This window comes from Mixophyes fleayi, chromosome 5 (genome assembly GCF_038048845.1).
Source record: "Mixophyes fleayi isolate aMixFle1 chromosome 5, aMixFle1.hap1, whole genome shotgun sequence".
NCBI classification, from domain to species: domain Eukaryota; kingdom Metazoa; phylum Chordata; class Amphibia; order Anura; family Limnodynastidae; genus Mixophyes; species Mixophyes fleayi.
In genome coordinates, this window is record NC_134406.1 from 93,067,574 (window position 1) to 93,082,145 (window position 14,572).

Below are 14,572 nucleotides of genomic sequence, written 5' to 3' on the forward strand. Positions count from 1 at the left end.
ACCTGACTGCTCTACTAGCAAAAAACTAGTGGAGGCCAAGCCTAAAATGTATGAATGAATGTAGATAATACTGAATATTTCTGGAAGGACTTTTTAAGTATTTCAGTGTGATGCAGAGTGCCCTTGTGTAGAGAGCTGGCATCATAGGGAATTGTTTAAGGGCACCAGTTTATTCAACTGCACTATAAATATATTGATTATATTCTAAATGTACATGTACATATAACTAACATTGTTTTTGTTTTTTCTCCCTCTCCTTACATGTTCTCATTTCTTACAACTGGATCATTTACCACACCACTTGGACATCCACTAAACCTCTGATGCTGGAAATGTATTATTTACAAAGTAGCTGTAAGTATCCCTCTTATGCATGACTGTATTATTATATATTTATCAAAGATTGTCCTCTGTCTTCATAAGTATCCTGAATCTCTAACCGATCTATTACATCTGTATACAGGTGTTACGCACATTTATTCTGTACATCATGTTCTCCTATTAAGGCTTGCTGTTCTAGCTGCCCACATTTCGTTTGTCAGTATGACCAGATTGATCAACCATTGTATTATGTATGGACTTCAAAATAATTGTTATGTATTAGCAAAGTCCTCTTGATCTAGGATTTCTTGGAATCCAGGTTAACAATGACATCTATTACTGCGTGTGCGGTTAGTGCATTGCAACTGTTTGGCACTGATCCGAATGACCCGATCAGTTTGACCATCCATGGGTTGGGCAAATTATGCACTGAGCCAGTTGTTTGGTTTACAGAATGAGTAGATTGCAACATATGGGCACCATTAATGCCAACATTAAAGAAAAACTTCGCAACTTTTTCTATGGGGCTGACTCAATTAGCCAGGAGGTTCTGTACTAAACTTGCATTTGTGTTACCAAGTGATGTTTTAGGCAATGATCTTTATTTTTGCTCACTCGTTATAGCAACATTTACAGTTTTCATTACCAAAATTGCGGGTAATGTGAAAGAAACATATCTCTGATGTTACTATGCAAAATAGCGGCTAAATGGATCACCCCCAGTGAATGTTGTCCTTGGCAATTTGTTTTATTTTTTTATTTTTTTTATTTTTTTCCTAATATGCTTTTGTTCTACGCTCTTTAAGCATAGATGAAATACTTTTAGATGAGATTTTTCAAACTATACGCACAGCTGTTTGACAGAATCTCTATGCAGGAGTTGCGCATATAGTTTGTGCCCAAGAAATGGATTGCAATACTCCTTTCAGTGGGTCTCTTAAACATTCTAAAGGGTAATTCCACACAAAACAATAGCTGGAATTAGGTGACCTAAAGTAAAATACAGCTTTTACTTATCAGAGTCCTGTGGATCCAACAGGGTCCCATATATTTGTAACAGTCCGAACGGGAATTCTTCTGGCAGTCCTTTTGTGGTTGGCTAAGCACATTCACATGAATGGTAAGTTCACTGGAGAGAGGAGTTTTAACAACCTGAACCAGACCATTACATACATTGCTGGATCCACTGATCCATCTCATAAAACTTTGTATTTCTAGCTTGGGTGGAGCTAGCCTTTAGGTGACATTCCTCATGCCCAAGCGTGTTTTAGTATGGAATCTGATGTTAAAGTACATTGTTCTTTTATATTTTAATAGCTATAGGTGTTGTCAGTAATACAATCATTAAAATTTACACACAAGTGTGTTTTGCTCAGCGTATATTTGTATTTTGACAGGATCAGTGGTAACATGAGCTTGAGTTTATAAAATGTAAAAGTACTAGGAAAATGCAGTCATACTGGTTATGTGTTTATATGTTAAATGGACTGAGTCTTGACAAAAAGTATTTGTGTAATTTAGTTCCAATGTCTGGGTAAATAGGGCTCTTAGCCTATGGTCATGATATATCGATGTTGGAAGGTGGGAATGGTGCCCTCACTTGCCACATTTAATGGGCCCACAGATGGCCCAGTGATCCACGGAGTAGACAGGAACTGACTGATTTGCTTTCTGCTCTCAAAAATGTCAGTTCTGGGTGGTTGCTAGTGACATTTTCAGAATTTTCTTTGATTACTTTTGGTGTGTAGTCTGAATCTAATACCAGGTTACATGGAAACTTCTTCTAGAGCCAAATACCACTCTTGCATATAGTGTTTGTCTGCAACAGAGATTCATCACACCCTTTTCTTGCTCTAAAGAGTTTCTCAAATTTAGAATATTTGGATTGGTGTTATTTGGATTTACCCCAGCTCAGTGAATCTACCTCCGTCATTGTATGTGATATTCGTGTATTCTGCGTGACCTGAGGTAAAAATGTATTTGTCACAGAATGAAGGTCACCCCAAAATTGTGCAAAAGGTGCGAACCATATGTCACATTCACCCATCCACAGTCCTACCCTACTTCCATGTTTAAAGAACCAGGAATGTAATGCTTAAATTTTAGCCTGACATTCTACATCTCTTATGTTAAAAGTAAAGTATTACCCCTATAGCTTTATTTGTTCTTTAAGGATTGTGCTTAATTTAGGGATGAGGGTAAAAAAGAAAATTACAACTAAAGTGTAGACCTGTATCCCAAGATTCTATAAAGATGTCAGTATATGTACAATGTGTACATATTTGGTATCTCCATACTGAGGAAAACAAGCATGTTGACTAACACATTGGAGGTCTTTCTAGTTTTTTACATTTTATATCTATTTTTTAGGATTGCACCAGCCATTCATGAAGTTCTTAAAACAAAGTACATGCAAACAAAATTAAATGATTGGTTGACAGCTGTTTCAAAGCCCTATTTTGGGACCCTGATAAAATATATTAAGTTTATATTATATAAAGTAGAACACCTGACAGTCCCTTTAATTGATTTTGCAAAGATAACACTTTTAGTTAAAGGGCATCTTGACCTGCATTTGTACTGTGGATTTATTGCATTCTTTAGTTAAGGGACATCTCCACCAATAGTTGAACAGCTTTCACAGAGTTCTGTTGTAAAGTTATGGATAATTTACTACTCAAACCCTGAGATCTGCAGTTGTGGGGTGATTTAGAGTTGAAAGTAAAGCATTCACTTGAGGTATTTGTAACACTAAGAACAAGACCGTGCCTTATAGTTTAAGTAAATAAATAGTGTGCTCCAATTGAATAAAATAAACTTTGCTAACAGTTTATTCTCTGTATTGAATACAGCAACAGAAGAACCTTGAAGGATATGTGGGATTTGCCAATCTGCCAAATCAAGTATACAGGAAGTCTGTGAAGAGAGGCTTTGAATTCACACTTATGGTAGTAGGTGAGTTATTGCATCTTTTAATATAAATTGAATATCTATTTTTACAGTTTCATAAAGGTTGTGCTTTGTATAATCTATTCCTTCTGAATCCTGATGGTGGTGGTTTTTTATTGAAGTTGAAAGGCTAACTCCAGAAGGTTCTTCTCATTTTCCCCTTGCTTACTGGCATGAAACAAGTGGTTTTCTACAGTTACTGTGCTTTTCTGGAAAGCCGCACAGTACACTTGTCTTCATCAAAACCACATAAAAATGCTTAGTGCTTTTAAAGCACTTTTGGCAAATTCCAGCAGTAATAAAAGTGCCACTGAACATATTTTAGTTTCAAAATATTTTCCTGCAGTTTCTATTTGAAGTTACAAACTTAAACAAAACTAAAATATAAATACTGATGGTATTTGTTATGTTTCTATATCATTCTCCATAAGGGAAACCTGTCACCCGGTGCCCTGATCCCCCTGGCTGTACTTTTACCCCTTCCATACATAGACATTGTGGTAGAATTGTTTTATTATTCAAACAATTAAATAAAGTCAACTTTACTAAACAGAAGCAGAGGGTAGAAATGAAATCTGTTCTGTAGTATGCGTATCAACCTGGTGAGAGTTCATCCATTACATTTGATGATTGTACATTGTTCTCTCCATTCAGGATCTCTAATCAGGTAATATCCGTTTTGTAAACTTTGACTGTAAAGAGTTTGCATGTTCACTAGTGGAATTAATTACTCTGAAAAACATCTAAAAGCAGTGATGTTTACTTGACTTGAATATGCCAACTTGCAGTTCTGCTGTTGGTGAATGTCTCCACTTGAAAGGTCTGAAGCTGTAATCCATGTTGGATGCCAAATTTAAACATGATTATAAAGCTATTTATCACCTTACCACTGTGGAATGAAACAAATTATTTTGAGCTATTCACCATCCTAGGTGTTGCGTTAGTGATTTGTTTGGTGCAGATAAATGGCGCCTATGAGATGCCTGCATTTATTTGACTTGGCGGTTAACCAATTAATACTTTTGCTTTAGTTTCAAAACCACCGACTAGATCATCTTCTAGTATGCGGACTGTGACAGTTATTACACCAATGTAATCTCTATTTCTGTGATTCTTTTTTAGCATAAAGATAAAAGCGAAGGTGGATATTCATGTTGACGAGCATTATCGGTAAAACTGCCGTAATAGTGCATATGGAAATCATTTATTTTTTCCTTGAATTATTTCACATTTCAAAACTATTTTGTAACCGTATCTATTTGGTTTTATTTAATCTATATTTTCTAAATATTGCACGCATTGTTTAGAATAAAAATTTAATAGACCACCTATATTTAATGTGTGACCTGCATCTCTCTAGATCAAAGTGCAGTGGCAAGAGATATGTTCATTGCAAATCTAGGTCACATTCTAGAGTTTGGAAAAAAATTAGTTTTATGTAAGGAAAACATGATGGCAGTGATTATTTCATTTTTGTTGTATATTTGGTTAATTATGTGTGGATTTCATACGTTCTTTCTGCTTCATTGAAAGAGAGTTGAAAGCCCTGGTTTTAGTTTAATAGTTTCAAAATATAATCAAATTATGCTGAAATATACCTTGCTGTAACTAGGATAAGTAGTATTTTGTACACAAGTAGGTGAATAGCGTATGCTGCTTCCAAATGGTACTTGTACAAGCAGCCTTTATCATCTGAAATAACAGATTTCATATGTGTTATTGATTCAGAGAGAAAATTGCCTGTTTATCCTGTACCCTAGCAGCTTGGGTACTAATTTATGTTGCAGACTTTTGAAATAATATTTTAGTTTTGTCCCAAAAATTATTTTGGTCAATTTTTGTGGTCTTGAGACATATGAGGCCTTTTAAGTAAAGTAATCCAGAAGTCAGTTTATTTTCTTGTCTCTGAAGAGAAGCTCACAGACTGACCCAGATTTCAGTTAATAAATTGGTTCAGTGTTTTACTTTTTCCATCCTCTTAAAAAATGTTTTTAATAGAATATGAAATTAGCAAATAATCTTTTTTTAGTCTATAAAAAGATAGCAAGTGGTTCATGTGCTAACAGTTGAAACTAAAAAGACACAACACCTTTTCTGCAACCTGAATTCTTGTACTATGTAAAAAGCAGAAGCAAATCCTGCACACCAAAACAGAACGAGTATATATCCTGACCCCCCTCCCCCTCCCCCAAAAGGCGTCCTTTGTGAAAATATATATATATTTCTTTCTCGGCAAGAAGATTGTAGATAGAATATATTTTCTGAAGCATAGTCCAAAGAAGTAGTTTGACCTGTGAGTGATTTTTTAGCTCTTGGGGTGCATAATGGGCATACCAAGGAATTACATGAGGTGCTTTGTTGCTTGTTGAATTGTTGCTGAAATACAGAGAAATGCTACATACATTTTGTGAAAATATGAAAGGGCTTGTAGGAAGAAATCTCTACACATTACAAATAGAAATGCACTTAATGTTCTGTGCATTTCAATAATAAGCACTGAACAAACACATTTTTTTTTTTTAAAAAGTATATTCATTTTTTTAGTTGGGTGGGGGGGGGGGGGGAAGTACACCCTCTTTACAGTAGAGTTTTAACATAAGTACATACAGTAATTGTCAATGAACTGCACCTCACTAAGTCCTAACATTTTAATTATTCTAATACCATGCTAAGTAGCCCATGACAGATTGTAGTTTCTCATTATTCATCAAAAATAAGGAGACAGAATGGAAGCTGCTGTATGTATTCACTTTTTCTTAATGACTAGCATTGCTGTTCCAAAAGTCTCTCTGTGTATGGTACCCCCCACTCGCTCCCTCCCCCTACCATGTGTATAAAAACAAGTCTAGTTTGAAATGGCGTTGGCAAACAGAGACCCATATGGTTCAGCTTGTGGCCCCCCTCTCCTTCCCCACATCCGTTCATAAACTGTAGTAGAGATCTGCTTTACAAACATGACACTGTGCAGTGTACTGTTGTCTCTATAAAGAGTTCGATGTTAAGATGTTGCTCACAAACGTAGCAGCATTGATGATGATCTTCTCATATAAGTGGTTTTCCAGCACTGTAAACAGTGACCCATAAAGCAGGAAATACTTGTGGGGCTTGCATGGATCATGGACCTGATACTGGTACAAAAGAATAATCTAGACAAAAACATTATTCGAGATGTAGATATATATATATATATATATATATATATATATATATATATATATATATATATATATATATATATATTTTGTTTTATTAAGTTGAATAATATATGAAGCATGTCTATACATAACTAAGTCTGACCATCATGCTCTTTCACGGTTATGTGGGAGCTGCATCTCTAATTAAACGAGCAGGCAATGACATCTAGGCAGACCTACTTTTCAGAAATGCACAGACTGGATTGGCTGATTATTATATGAGGGCGAGTCCATTGATTTCAAAGCAACTCAGTTTTGGCTTTTTGGCTGTCCGCTATGATGAAAAGGTTGGAGAATTTGGAGCAGTCTACGATGTGGCGTGAATGTAATACTTTTTAATCTGACAGACCACTGAAGTTCTGTTAACACTGAGCAATGTATATTACCCTCATGGTTCATATACATGGTTGTTCTAGTGGTTTTTAAACATTCTATAAAATCGCTCTTAAGAATGATATGGGAGTTGTCCCAAAATAAATGCCATAAACATAAGCTAATAATATAATTTCTAATTAATCACTTTATACAATCCAATGAAAACCCAATTTCTATCTTTTCAATTATGGGGAATCTCTCATTCTCCTACTGGTGTATGAAAGCCAACACAGCTGGATTAATGGAGTTAGTCCTGAACAGAGTGGCAAGATGTCAGTTTGAAGTTTGCATGCAGCTAGGTCTCCTGGCTTTTGCTTTCCAGCTGTAGCATAAGACATTTTAAAGCCTCCTGATTTTAACTGGTTTATGGCTGTCAAAAAGTGGTCTGTGCTACCATTTCACTATGTACTGCACACTTTTCGGGTCTACAAAAACCCTGTACTAAATATACACGAATGATTCAATGAGGAGAGCATCAACACCATCAAGTATGCGTCGCTTGCTGTAGAAATGTACCGGTAGCTTTCAAATTTAGGATTCTAGCCTCAATTCAGATACGGTATTGTGATCAATTTTGAAACCATATATTTTTAAAAGATTAACCAACTATAAAAATAATTGCCACATTAAATATTTTGTTTGAGTTTAGTCTGAAGATATATTCTTTCAAAGATTATAAAGACAAATTACACTAAAAATGGAGTTTTGACTTGGAGCTTACGAAGATGGTTTGTTTGCCTTAATGGTCCAGATCTGCAGTCCTCTTCTACCACTTGTCTGATTCAAACAGGGAGAGTTGTTGTTGATGCTCTTTCCTGTGAACTATCCATTCATATGAATGGAAACCTCACCAGTAAAATTTTATTAAATCTTCATTAGCGTCAGCTACAAAACCTCCATGCACTAATCTTGATGTTTATTCGGTTTCTCCTGTATACATCCTTACTATATGACATCACTGGCTTGTCACTAGTTCAGAGACTTTCACCTCTTAAAACAAGCGCAAAGCATGTTGAAACTTGTAGTTAGTTGGGTACTGCCCACTCAGCAGGGATCCAGTTCATATTAAAATATCTATTGGAGAAGCAGATATGAGCCAAAACAAACTTAATAACAAGCATGGAGGTTAATCAAAACAGGCACACAAATAGCTATTATCAGAGACCTAAATTGAAATTATGGATAATCATAGAGATCTCCTTTAACATAATCCCTTTGTTGGATTCTCCAAGAGTTGTGGACCTGTTTGTATTCTTCAAGCAACTTTTGGATTGGGTTTTCTATGCAAACTAGTGCTGATGTTATACTTCCCCAACTTTTTGTTTTGTATTCTTTATCTTCAGGATTGTAAAAAGAGAATATTAAGTTAATGTCATTTTATTTGGTACTTCCTTTTGATCTTGGTTCCATGGTTAGCAGCAGTATTATAGTAAGGATTCTAAAGAATGTAGAATAATACTGCAGCTTCTGTGATTTGAAATCAAGTCATTGTAGCACAATTGGAAGTAAAGTGCGATCATCCAAGTAAAGGTTAAAAACTATTTGTTTCTTGGCATAACTCATTCCCCATCCCCCAAGCTCTTTTAGTTTGGTCTGGGAAGCTTCCTGTGTTTTTCATTCAAACAACAAGAGCTTGAAGCCAAGGAACTGAATATTGTGTTTGAATTGCCTGAGTACTAGAATCCTAATTTCTTAGGTTTTCCACAAAATGCAAAACTGGGCATTACCTGCTTTGGTTATGTAATTTGACATTAAGCGATTAGGATCTTTTGTATTGGCTTTCCTGGAAGTACATTAAAACAACTTATTTTGGGGCGTTTCATGAAAAATGTAATACATTCAGGACTGCCAGTTTAGTAAGCCCTTGGCCCACTTCCTAAGGCCACATATGACAAATATCTTAAATTACTTGTCATAGATTATTTTTTCCCATATTACTTTTATTAGCAGGTCTGGCTGTTCAAAAAATAAGGAACTGAAGTGCCAAAATAAACTATTGCATGATGTGTAGTAAATTAGGGATGTTAATAACTAAAATAACTTGTTTGTTTTTTTGTGTATGTTTGTGTTTATGTTTTGTTTTTTGTTTTTTGTTTTTATAAGACTTCATTCATTTTTTTAGTCTATAATAGAAACAAATACTATATTTGTTATGGGATATTAACTTAACCTGTGAATGTGCTAAACCACAATACTATTCACAAAAGTCAAATATTAAGTAAAAAATGTAAATGACAGCAGCAGCCATATGTTTAGCATTCTTGGGGGGGAAGTGTATTAAGGAGCGATTTTTGCAAAATGCTATTTGATTTGCCTTTAAACACATTGCAGTTTTAAATTTAGCTGTCAAAGTCGACGAATATAGGTGATTTGCAAAAATCGCTCCTTAATATATTTACCACTTGTTATTTATTAATAAAGTGGTAACATCTCAAGTAGTGCTGTACAAAGTAAGCAGTACAGGGCATTTTAACAACTACAGAATTGTAATATTTAAACAAAGTTGTTTATGCTACTAGTGTTCGTATGGTAAATAGTTTCTATAGGAAATTCTTAATCTTTGTCTTTCCATGGCCTAATATTGCTCGTAGGTTTCTGTAAAAGTATAATATTAATGCATTAATCTGTGAAAGAGCATAGATTGTACTAAGTTGGAAGCAAAGGATCTATCTATTCATAACCACTGCTATTTGTCTTTAACAGCTGTTTGTTAATGTAGTATTTTTGTTTCCATCTCGCTGCTTTTGCTTCCATGTTATGACTGGCATCTTCACAATATTGCCTGGATGAGACACACCTAAAGTTGAAATGAAAGTAATCCTTAATTATGTGCCAAGGAAATATTCTCCCTTTTGGAAATACTTCCCCTTTTCTAATCTCTGATGAAACTGAAACCATTTGTCTGATGGACTAAGAAGCAACATGTGGTTTAAATTAAGTTGCGAACATTCCAAAAGAATAACTAGTGCATATCCATTTTGATTTATACCCACTTTGCAGTGTAGTAATCCATATGCACATCTATACTCCTTTCTTTATGCATGTGCATATAAAAGGATGTGTGTTTTGCTATTGCTTAAATTGAAATACCCATATTGTAATAGCAAGCTCTGTGCCCCATGTAGCAAATAAACTTCACAAAGCACGAGAGTCACAATGTTACTGTTCCTGGCTACATACTCCATACTATAATACTTCTGCTCAGATTTGATCTGTACAATATAAACATTATTTGCTCTAAAAAAAAAAAAAAGTGTTTTTTAAACATTTTTTTATGGAATTTGCTGGTGCTATATAAATTAATGTTGATGATAGCCAATGTGTATTCTGTCAGGTTATTTGGTTACAGGACAAATTATGTGAAGAATAATTGAACCTTGAATGCCTCAGCCTTTAGTTACTCAGTGCTGTACTTTTATGCAAAGTGTATATACACCAAGCAGTTTGCAAAACAAATTGTTTTAAATATATTATCTGCGCTTGTAAAATACTATAAAAACACCTTTCCTACCTATAATGATAGTGGTACCATTCCCAACATTGTGTTCTTAAATTTTAACTTTATTTGTAAAATTTAAGAACATGGCATACCCTGTTTCTGGTGCTTTAATAGGCGATACCAGCACTATAGATTTTATTGGTTAAAGTACATGGAAAATGACTCATTACTAAAGCAGGAGTTAGTTTTCTCACACTTTTTTTTTTTTTTTTTTTTTCCATTTTCCCAGTGCACATGTGTAAATGTGGTCTAGGTCAGACTATTACTGTGGCATAAGAAGTTTGCATTCTGTACTATACAAGTTGTATTGATCCCTTGTTTTGTTTTTGTAGAAGACTCCTTCTGTAAAGTTTTTTTGTTCTGCTCTTAGAGAGAACATATATCTTAATCTGAGATGGGGGCATGACCACCTTACCACGGGGCAGCACCAGATCTCTGGTGAATGCCCAGCCCTCATCTTTCTGCATCTCCTCCTATATTGTTTCTTTAGCTCTACTCACTGCTTCATAGCTCGGAGTCTGAATTAAATTAAGCTTGTTTACTTGGATTAACTACTGCTGGCAGTTTTTTAAAAACCTTTCTTCCATTAATTAGCCGCATAGTTTTCCTTTTACCATGGGGATCGCACATGTTTCTCTTGCACTGTATAAAGTCTGTAATAAACTCAAGGCAGGATATGCTGAATCTCTATCCTCTTTTAAACGTTCAAATTGAAGCCACTTCATTCAATAGAATCGGTGGTAAAACTGGCTGAGTTTTGGAAAGTATATTCCTTTAGGATTCATTTTTTTCTCCAATATGTGCACTATGTTTAGTGTTCATAGAAGAAAAAAAATTATAACATACAACCATTTTTGGATTGCATGCTCTTTGTGCAGCCTTGAAAACACCAGTGTATTGCTAACACTTCACCGCATTGTCTACTGGCATATCTACTCAGTAATGCTATGGAGTAAAAGTGTATTGAAGATGATGCCAAAGGCTACATCAACACAGACATCCCCATATATGTCTTCAGAGTGCTGGTGTCTTGTTACGGTGTCTGTTGGTTCACAGGGTTTCAGACACTTGAAAAATCACAGTTTTAGTGCACATTGCGATTGTCTGCCACAGTTTCCATCTGCTACATGGCATATGATGCTTGGCTTATTTTCCACAGTAAGACCCAATGTCTTCTGTAGGAAAAGGCAAACGAGTTTCTTTGCATAATAAAAAGTTAATTAAATTGAGCCACAAGTAGTAAATGCATTTGGGGACTTCTGATCAACTTAAGTTTTGCACATTTTTTAAATCTTTTTGTATAATATGAGTCCCATTTCTCTTAACTGTAGCCATTCAAGTAGGGGAATATATCTCAATTTGTATTACAATTTAAATATTTCTATGAAGTTTTTCTTGGAGATTATAAAAAAAAATGTAAAACAATTGAGCAAAATTTGAGGTTCTTAAAATGTTATGACTGTTACTTTTTGCCAGCATTTTCTTCAGGCTTCAGATATAAGGCTGTTATTTTAAAGCACTTAACATGCTGTGTCTCAGCCTATTAAATGTGCTGTGGCGCGTATAGTCCAAAAAATAATGTAAGTGAATGGACTTTTACATTCTCCTTTTGACAAGTGTTCACTTTGCATCAATTTCAATGTTACTTGCAGTGTTAAGAAGCATTAACACTTTGTAAAATACAGTGGAGTACTTGCTCTTATTCTAGTATATGGCACTCTTTGCTGCATGGAAGCTTTAGTGAACTTTCTACCAGCATTCTATTCTTGCAAGGACAAAGCACACATTTTTTTGTATGCTTTAACACATTTTCTGTTGTTCTGTACACTTTTGTAGCCTTTTACATACCTGAACACTTGTAGTTTTTTTTCTTTCTATTTTTCCTTTGTCTTGATTTTTACTTTTCCCAATATTAAAGGGCCATTCTGAAGCGGAAGGAAGGGAAAGGCATTCAGAGGAAAGGAATGTGAAACAAATGTTAACTCTTTGTAACAGTTAATGTGAAACATTTGCATCCACCACAGTCTACTGAAATCTGCTAAAAAAAAAAAAAAATATTTTTTTTTTTTTTTTTAATATTTATGCACTTTGAGACATTGTGCATATTCTTTAAAAAGAAGCAACATATTTAAGTAACTCAATATTTTTATAACCTTAAATTTTGAAAAAAAATCCATCTGACCATTTTGTAGATTGTATTTTTTGTTTCCACAGCTGCTAGGGAAGCAATTGGCAAACCCGGGCAGCTGCTGCTGGCAATCTGTTTCTAGCATGCCCAGCATGGCTAAACTGAAAGAGGGTAAAATAGGTGGAAGTCTTTAAGTGCCTGTAACAGACCGTTCCTGAATACTGTTTATGGGTGACTTCATTGTGCAATGTATCCCCTTGCATATTTTGGCAGTGGACCATAAGACTAACAACGTCAGCTGTTATGCTAATAGCATTGTCTTCATACATGTTTTAGGAGCTAGATGTCAAATATAAGCAAATTATTAGCCAAAGGGTAATTATCACACCCATAAGAGCTTTTACATCTCCATTAAATTATGTGCATTGCAGAGTTAATGCCTAATAATAATAATAATAATAATACATTCATGGGAAAATCACCAAATTATTAGAAATTACATTTGTTTCTCCCACCTTTTTATTTTAACATAATCAGGGTTTTAAATTTGCAAATACATTTTTACCTTATAAACATTTTGGATATAAAATCATTGTTCTATTTTCTACTCGTTTAAGAAACTGTAATGTTGGATTATTCAGCGTTTGTACCCAAAAGGTATAATGTATTAGTTGTTATGAAGGGCATTTAAGTAACCGCCATCCCCTCTTAAAAGAAAACCATATCACCTTCCTCTTCATACAGGTGCTTAGGCTGTCAGACGCTGTGGTTATTCTACAGGAGTAGCTGCATAACTAAACTCCTGCATGTTCCGACATTGGGCAGAATTATGTTGAACTGCAGGATGAATGGGTTCCAATTTTTAAATCCGCACTTTTTGAGCTCAAAGGGGGGCACATCCTAGCTCAACTCTAAATCCATGTAAACATAAAGCTAACCACTATTTGTGTGCTGCATGGAAAAGCAGATGGTAGGTTTCCTACATGCAACAACAAAAAAAGCATTTTTTTTTTTTAGAGAGAATATACTTTTTTTTAACATTTTGGGGTGTCCGTCGTGTGCTTGGCCTTTTCAGTCACACCCATTGCTAATGACTGTATAAAATCAAGCATACAGCCGTGTGATCTCTTTGGTCAAACATTACTGGTAAAATTGGATAACACTAAAGAGCTCATTAACCAACAAGTCCGTTTTTCATATCGCCAGAGCTGCATCGGTCAACTGTGAGTGGAAATGTCTAGAAGCAACACACAAACTTACAGAACAGAAGAGCTAAAAAATAGTCTGTCCTCGGTGGCAACACTCGCCACAGAGTTGCAAACAAATTCTGAAAGCAATGTTGGCACAAGAACTGTTCGTTGGACTTTTCATGAATTGGATTTCCATGGCTCAGCAGCTGCGCACAAGCCTCAGTTCACCATGCACAATGCTAAACTTTGACTGGAGTGGTGTAAAGCACCATTGGCGCAGTGGATAACGTTCGCCAACATTACAGGCTGACAGACTAATCTGGAGAATGCATTCTGCCAACCATAAAGTTTGGGGGAAGAGGAAGAATGGTCTGGGGCTGTTTTTCATGGTTTGGCCTGGGTCCCGTTATTCCAGTGAAAGGTCATCTTAATGCTACAGAATACAAACCCATTCTAGAGAATTGTGCTTTCAACTATGTGTCCGTTTGGAGAAGCCTCTTTCCTATTTCAGAATGACAATGCCTCCATGTACAAAATGTGGTCCATCAGAAAATGGTAACTTGGGTCCGGTGTAGAAGACTTGACTGGCCTGCACAAAGCACTGACATTAACCCTATAAACACCTTTGGGATAAATTGGAATGCTGACTGTAAGCCAAACCTTATTTTTCTCCAACATCCATACCTGATCCGAATAATGCTGAATGAATGCAAATGTTCTAAAATCTAATGTAAAGCCTTCCTTGAAGAGTGGAGGCTGTTAAAGCATCAAAAGAGGACCAACTCCATAATAATGCCCATAGTTTTAGGATGAGATGTTCTGGTGTCCATATACTTTTGGCCATGTAGTGTATCTTAAACATAAAATAGACATACTCCAACTTGCTCCAGATTGTGTGGCGGGAGCTGCATCTTTT

At 35.4% G+C, this 14,572-nt stretch overlaps 1 protein-coding gene across 2 annotated transcripts in view; it reads left to right on the plus strand.

The window, feature by feature from the left end:
• Positions 1-3,179: 3,179 nt before the first annotated feature.
• SEPTIN7 (septin 7) overlaps positions 3,180-14,572 on the plus strand; it is a 64,868-nt gene continuing 53,475 nt past the window's right edge. For both annotated transcript variants that reach the window (XM_075212552.1, XM_075212553.1), the window contains exon 1: positions 3,180-3,276. In XM_075212552.1, coding sequence (XP_075068653.1) covers positions 3,267-3,276 — 10 coding nt within the window. In that variant the 5' untranslated portion in view covers positions 3,180-3,266. The remainder of the gene's footprint in view (positions 3,277-14,572) is intronic.